The 14547-nt window shown below is 35.4% G+C and overlaps 2 protein-coding genes across 2 annotated transcripts; one reads left to right on the top strand and one right to left on the bottom strand.

Annotated features, from left to right (window-relative positions):
* On the top strand, positions 1 to 6024 carry LOC110422191 (Actin-binding FH2 (formin homology 2) family protein). The gene is made up of 4 exons (XM_021436004.2): positions 1 to 2440; positions 2587 to 2786; positions 3679 to 3923; positions 4990 to 6024. Exons 1-4 carry the CDS (start codon positions 903 to 905, stop codon positions 5806 to 5808), a joined length of 2802 nt encoding a protein of 933 aa, XP_021291679.1. The 5' UTR covers positions 1 to 902; the 3' UTR covers positions 5809 to 6024.
* Positions 6025 to 6456: 432 nt separating this feature from the next.
* LOC110422192 (acyl-coenzyme A thioesterase 2, chloroplastic-like) lies at positions 6457 to 11430 on the bottom strand. The gene is made up of 5 exons (XM_021436005.2): positions 10640 to 11430; positions 10239 to 10416; positions 7827 to 8296; positions 7255 to 7383; positions 6457 to 6811 (listed from the first exon to the last, which is right to left on the bottom strand). Exons 1-5 carry the CDS (start codon positions 11303 to 11305, stop codon positions 6671 to 6673), a joined length of 1584 nt encoding a protein of 527 aa, XP_021291680.1. The 5' UTR covers positions 11306 to 11430; the 3' UTR covers positions 6457 to 6670.
* Positions 11431 to 14547: the final 3117 nt, after the last annotated feature.

The following is a 14547-nucleotide window of genomic DNA, read 5'->3' as shown; positions in this document are numbered from 1 at the left end:
AGTGTGAAATGCTTTGTTGGGTGGATTCACTTTCAACTCCTTATCACGGTCACAGGGTTACAGTGTAACCAGCTCATCTTTAACCATGCCCAGAAGTATGTATGTGCTATAATTGCAGGAATCCCTGCACAGGGAAAAACGATATGCAAATCCCAATGATGAACAATGTCTGTCTGTTAGAGATTTTTAACCTCTTGTGCATCTTCTTCAGAAAATTTTCTTGACTTTTTCTTCTGAGTCTTCACCTTCCTCCTCACTTTCCATGCTCACACCTGGATCTTTCCACCTCTTCCATCTCAAGCTTCAGACATATTCAAACATTTATGTTACTGCTATCAGGTTTTTACATTGAAAGATTGTGTTTTGTTCAAAGTTCAGTTCACCTCTGAAGAGAGGTGAAAGACAAAGTGTTTAGAAAGTGTGTGTGGGTGCTGTGCCTGTTGTTAAAGTCTAAACTACCATTCCTTTTACTCCTACTGTTCCCTCTCATTCTTAGTATTCTCTTGTTCTTCTCTCTCTATATGCCCTCTCCAACTCAGTCATGTAGTCCCTCCTGCCTGCTCTCTCTTTGAGTTGGAACTTGGAACATTCCCTTCTTGGACCTCCCAATTCCCATTGTCTGGTTTTGGTCCTCTGCATTTTTTGCTTTCTCTTTCCAAAGTACCCCATCTGCATTCTTGAATCATCTCTTCAAGAGAAAACTGAGAAACTCCACTATAGCAAGCAAACGAACAAAGTTCTCCCTTTTAATCTTCTCTGTTCAAAGGAATGATCTAAGAAAATTAACAATCTTCTCTCTCTGTCTGTCTCCATCTCTCCCCCTGACCATGTTAAGTCAAAAACAGTCAAAGAGAGACTGTGTTTCAAGGTGTTGAGTGTGGTTCACATAAAAAACATTAATAATGCCAAAAACCACCGTGACTGATCTCCTTCATCTCCTTCTCCTCCTCCTCCTCTCCACCATACCGACCACCACTTCCGTTCACTACCACCGCCACCTCCTCCACCAACCTTTTATTCCTCAAACCTCCCCCCCACCAACCTACCCCCCCTCTTCTTCCCCATTTCTCTCCCCACAACCCCAACCTCATCACAACCAACAACAACAAGAACAACAACCCAAATATCCTTTCTCCACAACTCCCCCTTCCACGCCTCAAAATCCTTTCTTTCCTTCCTTCCCTTCCCCTCCACCCCCTCCTCCACCTTCCACTCTCCCAACTTTTCCCGCCAACATCTCCTCCCTGCTCATACCCCGCTCTCCATCTCCCTCATCCCACCGCCACCACCTCCTCCTCATCTCTCTTTCGTCCTCCCTCCTTTTGGCCGCCATCATCCTCTCTATCGCCGCCCTCACTCTCTTCCTCCGCCATCGCAGCCACCAAAACACCTCGTCAGACGACAAAGCTTCTCGTTCAGACTCCCTCCGCTTATTCCCTCCCAACATTTCCCCATCAGATGCCTCCCAAAAGCCACCACCTCCACAACCACCGCTCCAACCGCCACGTTATGTCTCAACCAACCGCAGCTCAGAGTTTCTCTACTTAGGCACCCTTGTAAACTCTAGAGTAGACCCAGAAAAAACAACCCATTCTAGCAATGGAGGTATCAGGCTGGGAGTTACATCTTCTCCTTATCAAAAACTTGGCTCTCCAGAGCTAAAACCATTGCCACCATTGCCTAAAGTACAAACTTTTCAAAGTGGAGAGCAGTTTCTCCAAAATGAACAAACCGGTAGTTTTGAAAACAATGTTGAAGATGAAGAAGAGGAGTTTTTTTCGCCTAGAGGGTCTTCAGGCAGAAGAGAGAGTCCACCACGAGGTCCACCAGCAAGAATAGGATCAAGTTCAAGGAGGGAGTTTCGAGGTGAGAACTTTGGGAGTAGAAGCTTCAACTCAAGAACTGCTTCTTACCCTTATTCCAACTCTTGTTCACCTACAAATTCATTCTTGAACTCAAGTCCGTTGAGTCAGAGATCCAAGTCTCCAGATACTGTTGTTCCCATCTATACAGTGAGAATCAAAACCCCTTCTTCAACTTCAGCTTCATCTACAAGGTTATCTTCGTCTTCTTCAGAAAGGGATTCACCGGATAGAGGTTCAAGTCTTTCGGGGCAGAACACGGAATCTCCATCAAGGATTGCGCTTAGGAAGCTGCCACCGCCACCTCCTCCTCTTCCTCCACCGCGTTTTTGGGAGGTTCCTGTTGCAGTGAAGGCTGTTTCCGAGACTAATCCAGGGGGACCTCCGGTTCTTGTTGCGCCTTCCAGGCCAGTGGTGTTGCAAAATTTGGCTGTGAATGAGCAGCCAAAGAAGAATGAGGGCTTAGGGAGCAGTGAGGAGACCCCGAAACCGAAATTGAAGCCTTTGCATTGGGATAAAGTTAGAGCGAGTTCGGATCGGGCCATGGTGTGGGATCAGATAAAAGCAAGCTCTTTTCAGTGAGATATTCACATCTCTCTCTTTCTCATTTAGTGTTGTCTTACTAGTATATCAAATTCGCTTACAATTTTTCTTCTTTTGGTATCCAATAACTTTACGTCTACGTTGTTTGGTAAATAATAAAATGTTATAATGGTGCTTGCAGATTGAATGAAGAAATGATTGAGACACTGTTTATGGTGAATAATTCAAATTTGGCCACAAAAGACAATGGTCGCCGGCAGATTCTGCCCTCTGTGAATCACGAAAATCGTGTGCTTGATCCAAAGAAGTCTCAGAACATTGCAATTTTATTGAGGGCACTGAATGTGACCATTGATGAAGTCTGTGAAGCACTTATGGAAGGTAATCATTTCATATGCGTTGCAAATATAAAGAATCAGTAAAAGATAGAGCAATAAATGAGGAACAAAATTTTTCTTTGACAACCAATGGTCATGGATGGTAGAAGTGGACTTTAGAGGATTATACTTAAGAAAAACAATGGTATAGATTCTAGAAAAGGAAAGAAGGAAACTAGGAAAGATACTTTCTAGAGTCTAGTCACATTCCAATGCATCAGAGGTCCAGGCTTGATATGATTTAGTTGTGCCACAGCCATAAAATATTGAGTTCAATATTCAAACCAAACAGTCATAAAAAAGACCAGGACGTTTGCAATAACTCATATTTACTTTCTGAAGAGCCTGAATGGAAGATATGCCGTGACCTTGATGGTGGTTAATTAAAAGCCTTTCCCAACCAAGGAAATCTCATCTCTCATTCACAAATAAAATAAAAATAGCATGTGGAGCATTTATAGTTAGAAAAGCAATAATTCTCTTTCCTTGAGACTACTTGAAAATCTGTCCAGTTGAAAGTTGAGACAGGTTTCTGAGGTGTCACCTATTTGGCTATCTATTGTCCATTTGTCTATTCATTTTCAAGAGGGCTACATGTATGATATAGGATGGCAATGCCCTGGAGAACATAACAGTGGATTACATGCTGGTTATAATTGCTTTAAAGATTTTGCGGAAAATGGTTGCCCTTCTATCTCCAGTTTACAGATGCTATTTCTTGAACAAAATTGTACACTTAATTGCCTTTCAAACTATAGTTGCAAAAATTTTACTTGATGGGACAACCCGCTGCATCGCTTCTCCCCATCCCCTCCTTCCATCTTTCCTTGTTTCCCTCTCCATCCTCACCATTTATTTTACCTCTAAACTGCTTTAGCTTCTTTCTGTGCAAACAGGCAATTCAGACACACTTGGGACAGAGCTCCTGGAAAGCTTATTAAAGATGGCTCCAACCAAAGAAGAAGAGCATAAGCTGAAGGATTTCAAAGATGAATCACCTTTTAAGCTAGGTCCCGCCGAGAAATTCCTGAAAGCGGTGCTTGACATACCTTTTGCCTTCAAGAGGGTTGATGCAATGCTTTACATTGCTAATTTTGACTCTGAAATTGAGTATCTGAAGAGATCTTTTGAAACTTTAGAGGTACATCTTAATTTCCAATCTGTGTGCATTTGTGTGCTTCTGGTTTATTGGGAAACCACTAAGATGTCTGTCGTGAATCTTGTATCTACGGATAGTTCTTCATCATTGCTAGCTTTATAATTTTTTCTCGTGGACCATAATAAAAACTTATTCTTGATAAACACATTCTATAGGACTTTAGCAAACTCAGTTGCAGTAGCTTGCTGCAAGTTAAAAGTTAACAAGTTTAAAATAGGAAAATTTCTTTGTTGTTTTTCTTCATTTTTGCTTCTTTTTTCTCTATCTTTTAGGGATCAGATTTACTATAGAAAGATGCTTATGAGGAGCTTCAGTGTGTCTCATTAATCTATCATATCTTCTGTGTCTTTACCTGGCTCAGATAAAAAACATCCAACTGAGAGTCATTAATTTACACCTATATCCCCAATTTTCCTGAGTAAGAAGCTTGCCTACTGCCTAAGAGGATAACATTTCCTTTTTCCTCATTAGCCAAGTAATCTCCCTAATCATGAGCTTGGATTCATTTCAATGGCGTTAAACTCTGTACAAAGCAGCTAGTGGGTATATGATATTCCGGCTAAGTAATCTTTGATACCATAATCTTGGCTTTTATTCAATGGTTGTAAACTCTGCATCCAATGAGAGTTGGTGTGTAATACTTAATGCAGTTCCCGGATATAATTTCATTAATAAATGAGCTTTTGTTATCTTTGGGTGGATTTCCACATAAGAATTGGGAAAATTGGGAACTGTTGAAACATCTCTATTTCTATTGCTGTGAAGGAAGAAAAACTTCATTATGATGTTTTTCTCTGGTAGAAATCCTTATGACTACTGCCCCAATATAAGTGAAAATGCTTACGGTAATCGAGCTCCATGGAGGTGAAGACTATGTTTAGTCAATAACATTTGGGGCAACAATGCACAATTTCACCAATTTGCATTAGATAAAGCTGTATACTGAGCATGATGTTTGGGGTTGTATCTATTTGAAATGAAGGATTTTGATATTTCAATTTACTGTTGTGTGGTAATTTTCTCATTACTGAAACTTATATCTCTGCAGGCTGCTTGTGGAGAGTTGCGAAACAGCAGAATGTTTCTGAAGCTTTTAGAGGCAGTGCTCAAAACTGGGAACCGCATGAATGTTGGCACCAATCGCGGCGATGCCCATGCCTTCAAGCTTGACACGCTCTTAAAGCTTGTTGATGTAAAGGGCACTGATGGGAAAACCACACTTTTGCATTTTGTTGTGCAGGAAATTATCAGAGCTGAAGGTTCTCACCTTTCTGGTGCCAATCAGAATCTGAAAGCTGAGAAAATTCAGCGATCGGATATTCAGGATGATGTTGAATTTAGGAAGCTCGGACTGCTAGTTGTTTCTGGGCTGAGTGGGGAGCTCACTAATGTGAAGAAGGCTGCTGCTATGGATTCAGATGTTCTCAGTATTGAGGTGGCAAAACTTGCTAGTGGTATCCCTAAAATCAGAGAAGTTATAAAATTAAATGAAGAGATTGCGTTAAAAGACAGTAGGCGCAAATTCTCTGAGTCAATGAATGAGTTCCTGAAGAAGACGGAGGAAGAGATTGTAAGGATCCAAACCCAAGAGAGAGTTGCTCTCTCTATGGTGAAGGAGATAACAGAGTATTTCCATGGGAACTCGGCTAAGGAAGAAGCTCATCCTTTCAGGATTTTTATGGTTGTAAGGGACTTCCTTTCTATTCTTGATCAAGTCTGCAAGGAAGTTGCAAAGGTCAATGAGAGAACAATATACAGCTCGGTGCGTCCATTGCCAAATCCTACCCATCTACCAGTTTTTCCTGGACTCAACGTAAGGCAGCATTATGGTTCCTCCGACGATGAAAGCTCCTCATCCTCATCTTAGCTCCTGATCAGTGCCTCACATCTGCATATCTAAGCAGGTTAAATTTCAGAATGCAGCAGGCAGTGCAAATGCGCTTGTGCGTAAATCTCAACATATATATAATGTAATCTCTTTTTTGTTGGTTAAATTTGTACTTAAATATATTGACTTACAGGATTTTGGAAGCTGTTTTGCTCTATGTAATATACGGGAGGAAGTTATATCAGGAGGTAATAATGTAGTATAGCTAAAAAAGGTAAATCTATCTTGTAAATAAATTAGACTCATTTGAAGTTTATGTTCAACGACAGAAGCACAATGATGGATCTGTAGTGTTTAACCGGCGTGCCTGCCAAATATTTTTTTGTACTGGAATGAGAAATAAGTCATGGTTACTACTGGGGACAACCAACTGAAGACTTCTGTCCAATCAAATCAAAAAGAGTGACGCCAGTTTCCACTTGTGGCTGTGAGGCCTGTGCACTGTGGTTTGATCTGGCATTCTTTTATTAGGGAGAGAGAAAGAGAGAGAGAGCAGATTGGTCCTGGTCAAAAGACATCGCCCCCTGTCCAAAAGAGCAGAGTGACATGCATTCCCATGCTCGCAAAGTCTATCTGCTCTTGTGAGATTCAGATAGAAATATTTCCATCATTGAATCCTTGACAATGTGAAGGGAGTTTAAGAGTGCTGTATTCCAAGCTTCAAATGGATATAATACCTGTCGACCTTGGATTTTAGATACAGATATAGATTCAAATGAATGAGCAAAACGTCAATATGCATTTTGCTATTCCAAGGATGCTTATTAATAACATCTTGGAGTTGTAAAACAAGAGGTTTATGTCATTTCTTCCTCTTGACAGAGAGTCTTCATAATTGTGCCTATTGGGAGCTCTCAGCATCCATACGTTCAAGCACCCGTCGTGCTTCCTCTTCAGTTGCTGGAACCACGTTGCGAATCCTTAATCCCTCTTTCATGGCCTCAGGTCGGACAGTAAATGTGAAGTAGAATTTGTTGGATACCTATTCAAATTGCATAAAATTAACCAAAGATAAATACTGCATTCCAATCACTAAATTCAAGAACATGCGTAAGAGAAAGCATAACTTGAAAGGAGATAATTAAACATCTAGGTATTATATTGCAACTGCCACTAATTTTGGACGTACTCTATGGCCCTTCAAAGCATTTAAGATGGTCTATGCGCATGCATACATATGACCACACACAACACAAATATACACACACACACACACACATACATTCAATTTTGTTGAATTTTTCATTTAGGGTTGGAGGTTCTAGACAGTTACCCTCAGGGTTGAATGCCAATTTGATATCTAACCTGCTAGAAAAGCTAGAAAGTGAAACATCTTTAAAGAACGAAGGATGACAGTGCTCAACCCAGCTAACAAATTATTCCATAAGTCCTTTCATTCTTATACAGTTTGATTTAGATACTTACTTCGCTGGACCTTAGCTCAGGCCTTGTGACATGAGCTACCACTTCCACATTTATCAGAGGTTTAGCAGGATTCTCAAGTTCTGTGTACAAAACACAAGATTTGAGACGAAGGAAATTTCCAACATCCACCTGCATCAGCAAAAAGTATTCATGAGAACTGTGTTGTTTGTTTCCTTATCATTTCAAATATATAAATAAAACAAAATGAAAATGTTCAAAGTAAATTTCAGCACAGCTTTCTACATAATGGATTTACAAGCTCTCAAACACTCTCTCTCTCTCATGTTGCTCATTGCACGCTTAGGAAACTGCGTGTATGAGTTTCTTGTGAAAGTTACAATTATTCCTTCAACCGTTTCAGCTTAAAAAAGGAAACAGGAGACTCCAACCTCAAACTTCACCAACATAACCACTATTTACATCATCAATTATCATTGTGCACAACGTGAGGTCCCCTCTCTATAAAAGACAAGCTATCAAGATCCAGGGAACAAAAGGTCCACTGTATGTGCTGTCAAGATTAGTTACTGCAAATTTAATTTAGACCTTTCTAAATAGTAATAGCTACTTACAGGTTTAAGGAAGTCAATATGATCAACTTCCAAAAAACAAGGTGCTGCACCAGCAAAGGCATAAGCATTTGAGAAGGCCAGTTCAAATGCTTTCCGCATCAAAAATCCTCCAAATATCCGACCATGAATATTCCTTTGCTGTGGTTGGCATATCAAAGAATTCTCATGACAAGTGTCTCTAATAAGAATGCTATCTCTGTCTGCCAATGCTGGCATGTCGCAGAAAACCCGCCCTTCAGCCAACAATGAGTAAAGTCTGTCTTCATCACTCTTATTTACATCCTTCTTTTGTTCTGCTCTCTTCTGCTTTCTGATTTTGTTCCTTTCTTCTGCTTCTTTCCATAACAATATTTCACGTTCAGTTTCAGGCAAGATCTGGTTAATTGGAGCTGATTTTCCTGTTTGGGAGTCACGGGCCACGAATGTGAAGTTTGCCACAAGAGCAATTGAATCAGATGGATTTGGAGAATCTACAAAAAAAAATTTACATTAGAATGTAGCTAAGCACAACAGATGTAACTTCAAAATTCCAAAGAAACTTGATATTTAGAATTAAGCACATTATTGAGTCCCAAAATAAATCATAAGAAGGGATTATATAGAACCAGCAATTTTCAGGAGGTTTTACATCTTAATTTTTTGTCATTTTTACTTCACACACACACACACACAAAATTTAAAAATCACAGAAAATCAATCTATTCGAGCAGAGTGTCACCAAAATCAGAGGGCTTTTTATGAACTCTCAGAAAGTCAAAAACATTAAAAATATTTTGCTCAGCAGTGTCTATGAATGTTATTTCTGTTGGATAGAAATTAATTTGGTATATATACACTTCTCTAAATCCTGGGATCACAGGCCTGAATGTGGGCCTTTTTGAAAGTTGAAACAGATCCTGCAAGCATCCTACAGAGAATAATGGGCCACAAAGAAGCCAGAAAAAGTTGAACAAGAGAGCAGAAACAACTTGTCAACAAAAAAATAGTTCAGGCGGCAGCAGGGTATACGAAGAACATTGATATAAGAACTAAGATGTTTGGAGACACCTTTGAAAGAACAAATAACATTTAAAGAGTATGTAATATGATGGAGGTGCTAATTGCCATTTGCAAGATGATATACTGATATACGGAGTGGATTTGAATGCCATAAGCAGCACTGGCTAAAATTCAGGCAAAAGTATTGATCTGCCCATTCCCCTATAAGCTCTTGAGCACATCAGTCCAGCTTATTCCTTGCTTGGAACAGAATTTATTCTCAGCACGTTAAGACAATTTGCTACAACAGTTTACCTTTCTGGAGGGTTTTTCCTTTTTTTCCATAGAGAGATGAGATAGTATTGCAACTGAGTCAGTAGGAAGACATAGAGAGGTCAAAAAGGAGGATTAGGCAGCCTTTCCTGTGCTTGAGTACCATGAAAAGTGAGAAAAAATTTGGGTGATAGTGGAAAGCATGCGGGGTAAACATTATGCCTCTAAGGAAAGTGGTGAGCACCTAACAGATGGAGTAATAAAAGGGAAAGCTAGTGTCCACAAGCAGTATTAACATGGTTTACAAAGAGAAAGTAGTGACAAGAGTTATGAATTGTCTAGAGCAGTCCCCTCTTAATTAGGCTAGGAAGCATCTATTAGTAGGCTGGAAGGAGCAATGTCACTAACGAAGTGATAAGAACTCATCTTATAATAAAGAGGCTTAAGATATGTGACTGGGTGATCGACTGTTATATTTGGTACTCTCACTGTTGAGAGATGACACCATTTTCTCAAAAATGACCCATGGAGGAATTCAAGCATTCCAAATAAGAGTTAAGGGAAAGAGCTCCTCACCTAGCCCCATATTCAATCCCAACAAGCCAAAGCTCTCTATGACATCCTAATATCTGAGATTAACCCAAGGTTCCTGTTATTAATCTTTTGGGTTAATATCACAGTATCTTCATGTAAAAACTGTATGATATGTACATGGATGATTAAAATAAACCAACATCATGCATCTACGAAGAGGAAGAAAGACCTTTATCATCACATCCAGTGTGAAGTATATAAGCAGCATAAAAATTTGATAAAGGGTAAGAATAACAATGTGAAAGGCAACTTTTCTTCTCTAACACTTTCCAGATTATCGGTGTACCAGAATAATGATCAACTAAAGCTAGCTGCAAACTCAACTAAAAATAACAAGAAGCTATTCACAAACATTGCTTCTCCACTGCCCTTAATTATGTTCAGCAAAACTCAAATGTATAATCAAGTTATGTTCACAGGTTGTTGTCCAACAAAGCCACTATAGGATGATGGACATTCGGAACCAGAAGGAACGAATAGACAGCCAGACATGTGAAAATTATCTGCAGCCAACCACAGACCATATAAAAATTGAAAACAAAAGAACTAGCATTTATTCTGCTCTACCTTGTGTGGATTGAGTTACTTCCAGCTGAATCTCCATAGATGACCTCCCAACCCATGTAACAGCACCGGATATTTTCAAATCAAAGTCAACATAGATTGGTTTCTTCAAAACCATCCTGTCAACAGAAGCAGTAACCAATAATATAGGCCTTGTTGCACCATCATCATTCCGACAGTGCTGGTCCAAAGCAAAGAAAATAATTACGTAAAGTTGGAAATTTTATTATCAGTTATATCAAAATAGATAACCTGTCAGAGCTTGCATATATTTCAGCAAATTTCAAGCACTTATCACCAGTCTTAACTCAAACAAGCTTTAGTACGAACATACTACAATATATATGCCATCAGAAGACTTTAAATTTAAATTTCACAAAAGATTTTAAATTTCATAGTAGTACCTTGTATGAGATGGTTCCAGCGAGAGCATCCAGATCCTCAAGCAATTTCCCCATCCTAAACTCATCCCAAGGATTCCTATAGTGTTCCCTAAGTATATAATCAGAAGAAAACTTATAATCAATACAAGTCTTGCTCCTTGAAGGGGTTTTTGCAACCAATTCACTTTGTGAATATTGCTTGTCACCGGCACTTTTCTCAAACATGCTTGATCTTGCTACCCATAAAGCATGTGTTACAGGAGAATGGTACATTCCAGGCCATAAACTGATTGGTTTTCTCATTGAAGACGCTGCATCAATAGGCTGAGAGCTCTGAATTGGTGGAATGATAGCGGAAGCAACTGGTATATCATTTGAAGCAGAAAGTTCAGCATTTGGGTTTGACTGTTTACTACAAAAGTTCCTGATTTGGGGAAAAGTTTGAGTCCTAGAAGTCAGTCTTGGATGTATCAATGAATTTGGGAAGTGGGTATTTATCCTCAACAACGAAGGTGAATTTGCAGAGAAAAATGGCATGGTTGGATCAGGAAACTTGGCACTGAAAATGGGATTCTGGGAACTGATTGTTTCATTGGCTTGATATGTTTTTGTTGAGGATCGGAGAGATGTGAAATTGGAGATGTTAAATCTGAAGGAGTGAGAAAGTGGTCTTTTCAATGTGTACATGGTTTCGGAATCGGAGAGAAATCAGAGCTGTTTAGTACATCAGAATGTAGAAGCTGTGAGACTGCAGATGGTCTCACGTTGGTCGTTGTCCAGTTTTAGATGGCATTCGCTGATGACAGTTATGGAATCCATGTGATTGTAGCAAAACAATATTGAATTGCTTGCTATATATATTTGGAAAGTGATGATTAAATGTAAGCAAGAGAATATCGTTTACAATTATTTTGTTGGGATATAATATTAAATTTTAAAATTATTTTTATTTATTAAAATATAAATTTAATATATTTTTATATTTTATTATTAATTTTTATATAATACATTTTTAATATTATATATTTTATTTTTATTATAATTTTAATATATCTTTTTTTTATTATAATTTCTTTTAAGGTAAAATATTTTCACTTTTTAATTATGATTTTATGTGAGTTTATTAGTTTTTGCAATAGATAATGAAATTTAAAAATATAAATATTGTTAATAAAAATATATTAAAAGACTTTCTCTCTTTTTTTTTTTCAAACAATGTGGTCGGTCCACGTCGCTTCCATTCGTCGGCCAACCACCCCATGGTAGGTGCTCTCCTCCAACTGGGAGCATTCGATCGGTGCTCCCCTCTCATAGGGAGAGAAATTTTTTTTGCAAGAAAAAAAATTTTAAAAATAAAAACTTATAATTTATATGGAAATAATTTTTAAAATTAACAAAAAAAATTTATCTTTTTAATATTGTTATATTATTAAATTAATAAAAATATTAATAATTAATTAATGATTAGATTTATATATCAAGCTAAAGATATTTTTGTGAAGCAGATTATTTATTCCAAAAATTAATAGACTCACATGAAACTGTGGTTAAAAGTTAAAGATGAGAATATTTTATTTTTTTTATATGTTTTATTTTAGAGTGAAATAGCTTTAACTCTCTTAAATTTTAATAAAAATTTCAAACGAATTTATTAGTTTTCAAATTAATACTTTGTCCTAAAAAAAATCTTCCGTTAAATATAAGTCTAGTCATTAGTCAATCATTAATGTTTACAAACGTGATAATATTAAAATGATAATTTTATATTTTATTAATTTTAAAAATTACAATTAGATAATTTTTATTAATCTTTTAAAAGAAGGAAGTACCGTTAGTGATCCCCTTTCTTGGGGAGCATTGGTTGATGCCCCCTTTTCTTAGGGTGTTGAAGAGCACATTTTTTATTTTTTAAAATATAAAATAATATTTTTTAAATTAATAAAAAATAACATTTTAGTCCTTTTATCATATCAATTAATAGTGTTTACATTTTTTAGGTGAAAGTGTCAATTTTAAAAACTAATGAACTTACTTGAAATTTTGATTAAAATTTAAGATGTGTCAGAGTATTTTAACTTTTATTTTAATTTTTTTTAAAAATAATATAAATTTTACTAACAATTATCATCTAACATTTAATAGAAAGGGTTGTTGATAGTAATAAAGAGGTATTATTGAAATCTATATATATAAAAAATAAATTATAATATTATAAAATATCTTTAATAAAATAATAAAGTTAAAAGATACAAATATTTTTAATAATATTACAAAGTGCAATTAAATATAATTGTAATGATTTTAGATTACAATCATCTTACATCCATTTACTGTAATGTGATCATTGCAATTTTAATGTTATAGTAGTTTGTTACAGAATAAATATTATAATATAATTTAATTAGACACATTATAAAAAATATGTTCTCACTTCTCTTATATCGAGTATTATTTTAAAAAATTTAATTTGAAGTTTTGTTTCCTATTCAAGAGTCTTTTTTTTATCAAAGTAGTAAAAAAATAAAATTCATGAAAGATGTCAAAAGGGGAAAAGTGAATATATTTTTGTGAAATTATAATTGGGTATAAAATTTGACAAATATAATAAATATACTAATTCTTTTAAAAAAAAAGTATTAAAAATAATAAAAAATTTAAAAAATTTATTAATTATTTTTAATAAGTATACTAATTCTTTTTATAAAAAAAATTGCATGATGTTACTTTTATATAAATAAATATCCTCAAACTAGATTTTTTTTACCTAGTCATGTTACAATCAATTTAATGTTACATTTTGGTTATTTGTTTATTTTTAATTAATTACTAGTTTATATAAAAATTCATAGGATTTGAATTATATAATACAAAGTATATAAACTTAATTTCTTTTTTTCCAAGATTTGAACCTGCAACTTTCAAGTTAAATATTAAATTGTAATCAATTATAGTTTGCTTTTAATTTACTCTATAGTGAAAATTCGTATGACAAGAAATAATTTTATAAAAGGCAAAAAATGAAAAAGATATGATTTTTAATCATTGTTTTATAGAAGAGATAATTAGTCATTTTGTAAAAGTTTATTACTACAAGACATCCAACTAAACCCTGCACTATAGCCAATATTATGATTTTATGAAAAAATAAAAACCTTCATGGACATAAAAAATTAAGTTAAATAATAAAAAATTAACATGTGATTTGAGAGGAAATAAATTTGTCTTCTTGAAATTTAAATTTTTTGACACTTAATATAATAAATTTTTAGAAAGAGAGAAAAAATAGACATAAATGTGAGTTTCAACATAAATTCTAAGTTTAAGAAAAAATAACACACTAATATATTTTTTACTGAATACATATTTTTACTATAAAATTTATTTTTAAATAATTTTATTAATTGACTTGGTATTTTTTTTATTTTTTTTGTAACATCTAATGTAACTGTTTCCATTATTTATGTATTAGTATTGACTTGGTAATATCCAATATTTTTTGTATTTATAAAAATGTTAAAAAAAAGAAAGAAAATCTGAATTTTAAATTTAATTCATTAAAGATATGTAATAAATCGTTACGTCTAGTCTTAATTGTAATAATAATAATATCATCTAAATTCCAACTAATCTATTAAGGTTTGATTGAGCGAATTTAGCAATTAAAAATTAGGATGGAAAGTAATTGCAATAATAAATTTTTATTTATGTTTATGATTGAGAATAAATTCATTAAAATAAAAAGATTTTAATCAAAATTTTCTGTCTAATTTAATGTTGTCGCAATGCCAAAAATTGAGCCAAACGGACAAGAGGAAAAAACCTGAAAAAAGGTTTTACGGGGCAAATTTGTAGTTTTGGGACTTCAGTGGGGTAAATTGTAATTTACTGAGAAAAAGGAGTGAAACTGGGGGAAGGACGTTAAACGACTC

This window comes from Theobroma umbraticum, unplaced genomic scaffold (assembly GCF_002168275.2).
Source record: "Theobroma umbraticum cultivar Fairchild unplaced genomic scaffold, ASM216827v3 scaffold_130.0, whole genome shotgun sequence".
Lineage (NCBI taxonomy): Eukaryota > Viridiplantae > Streptophyta > Magnoliopsida > Malvales > Malvaceae > Theobroma > Theobroma umbraticum.
The sequence above is the reverse complement of the archived record's forward strand: the minus strand, read 5'-3'. Positions and strand labels throughout refer to the sequence as shown.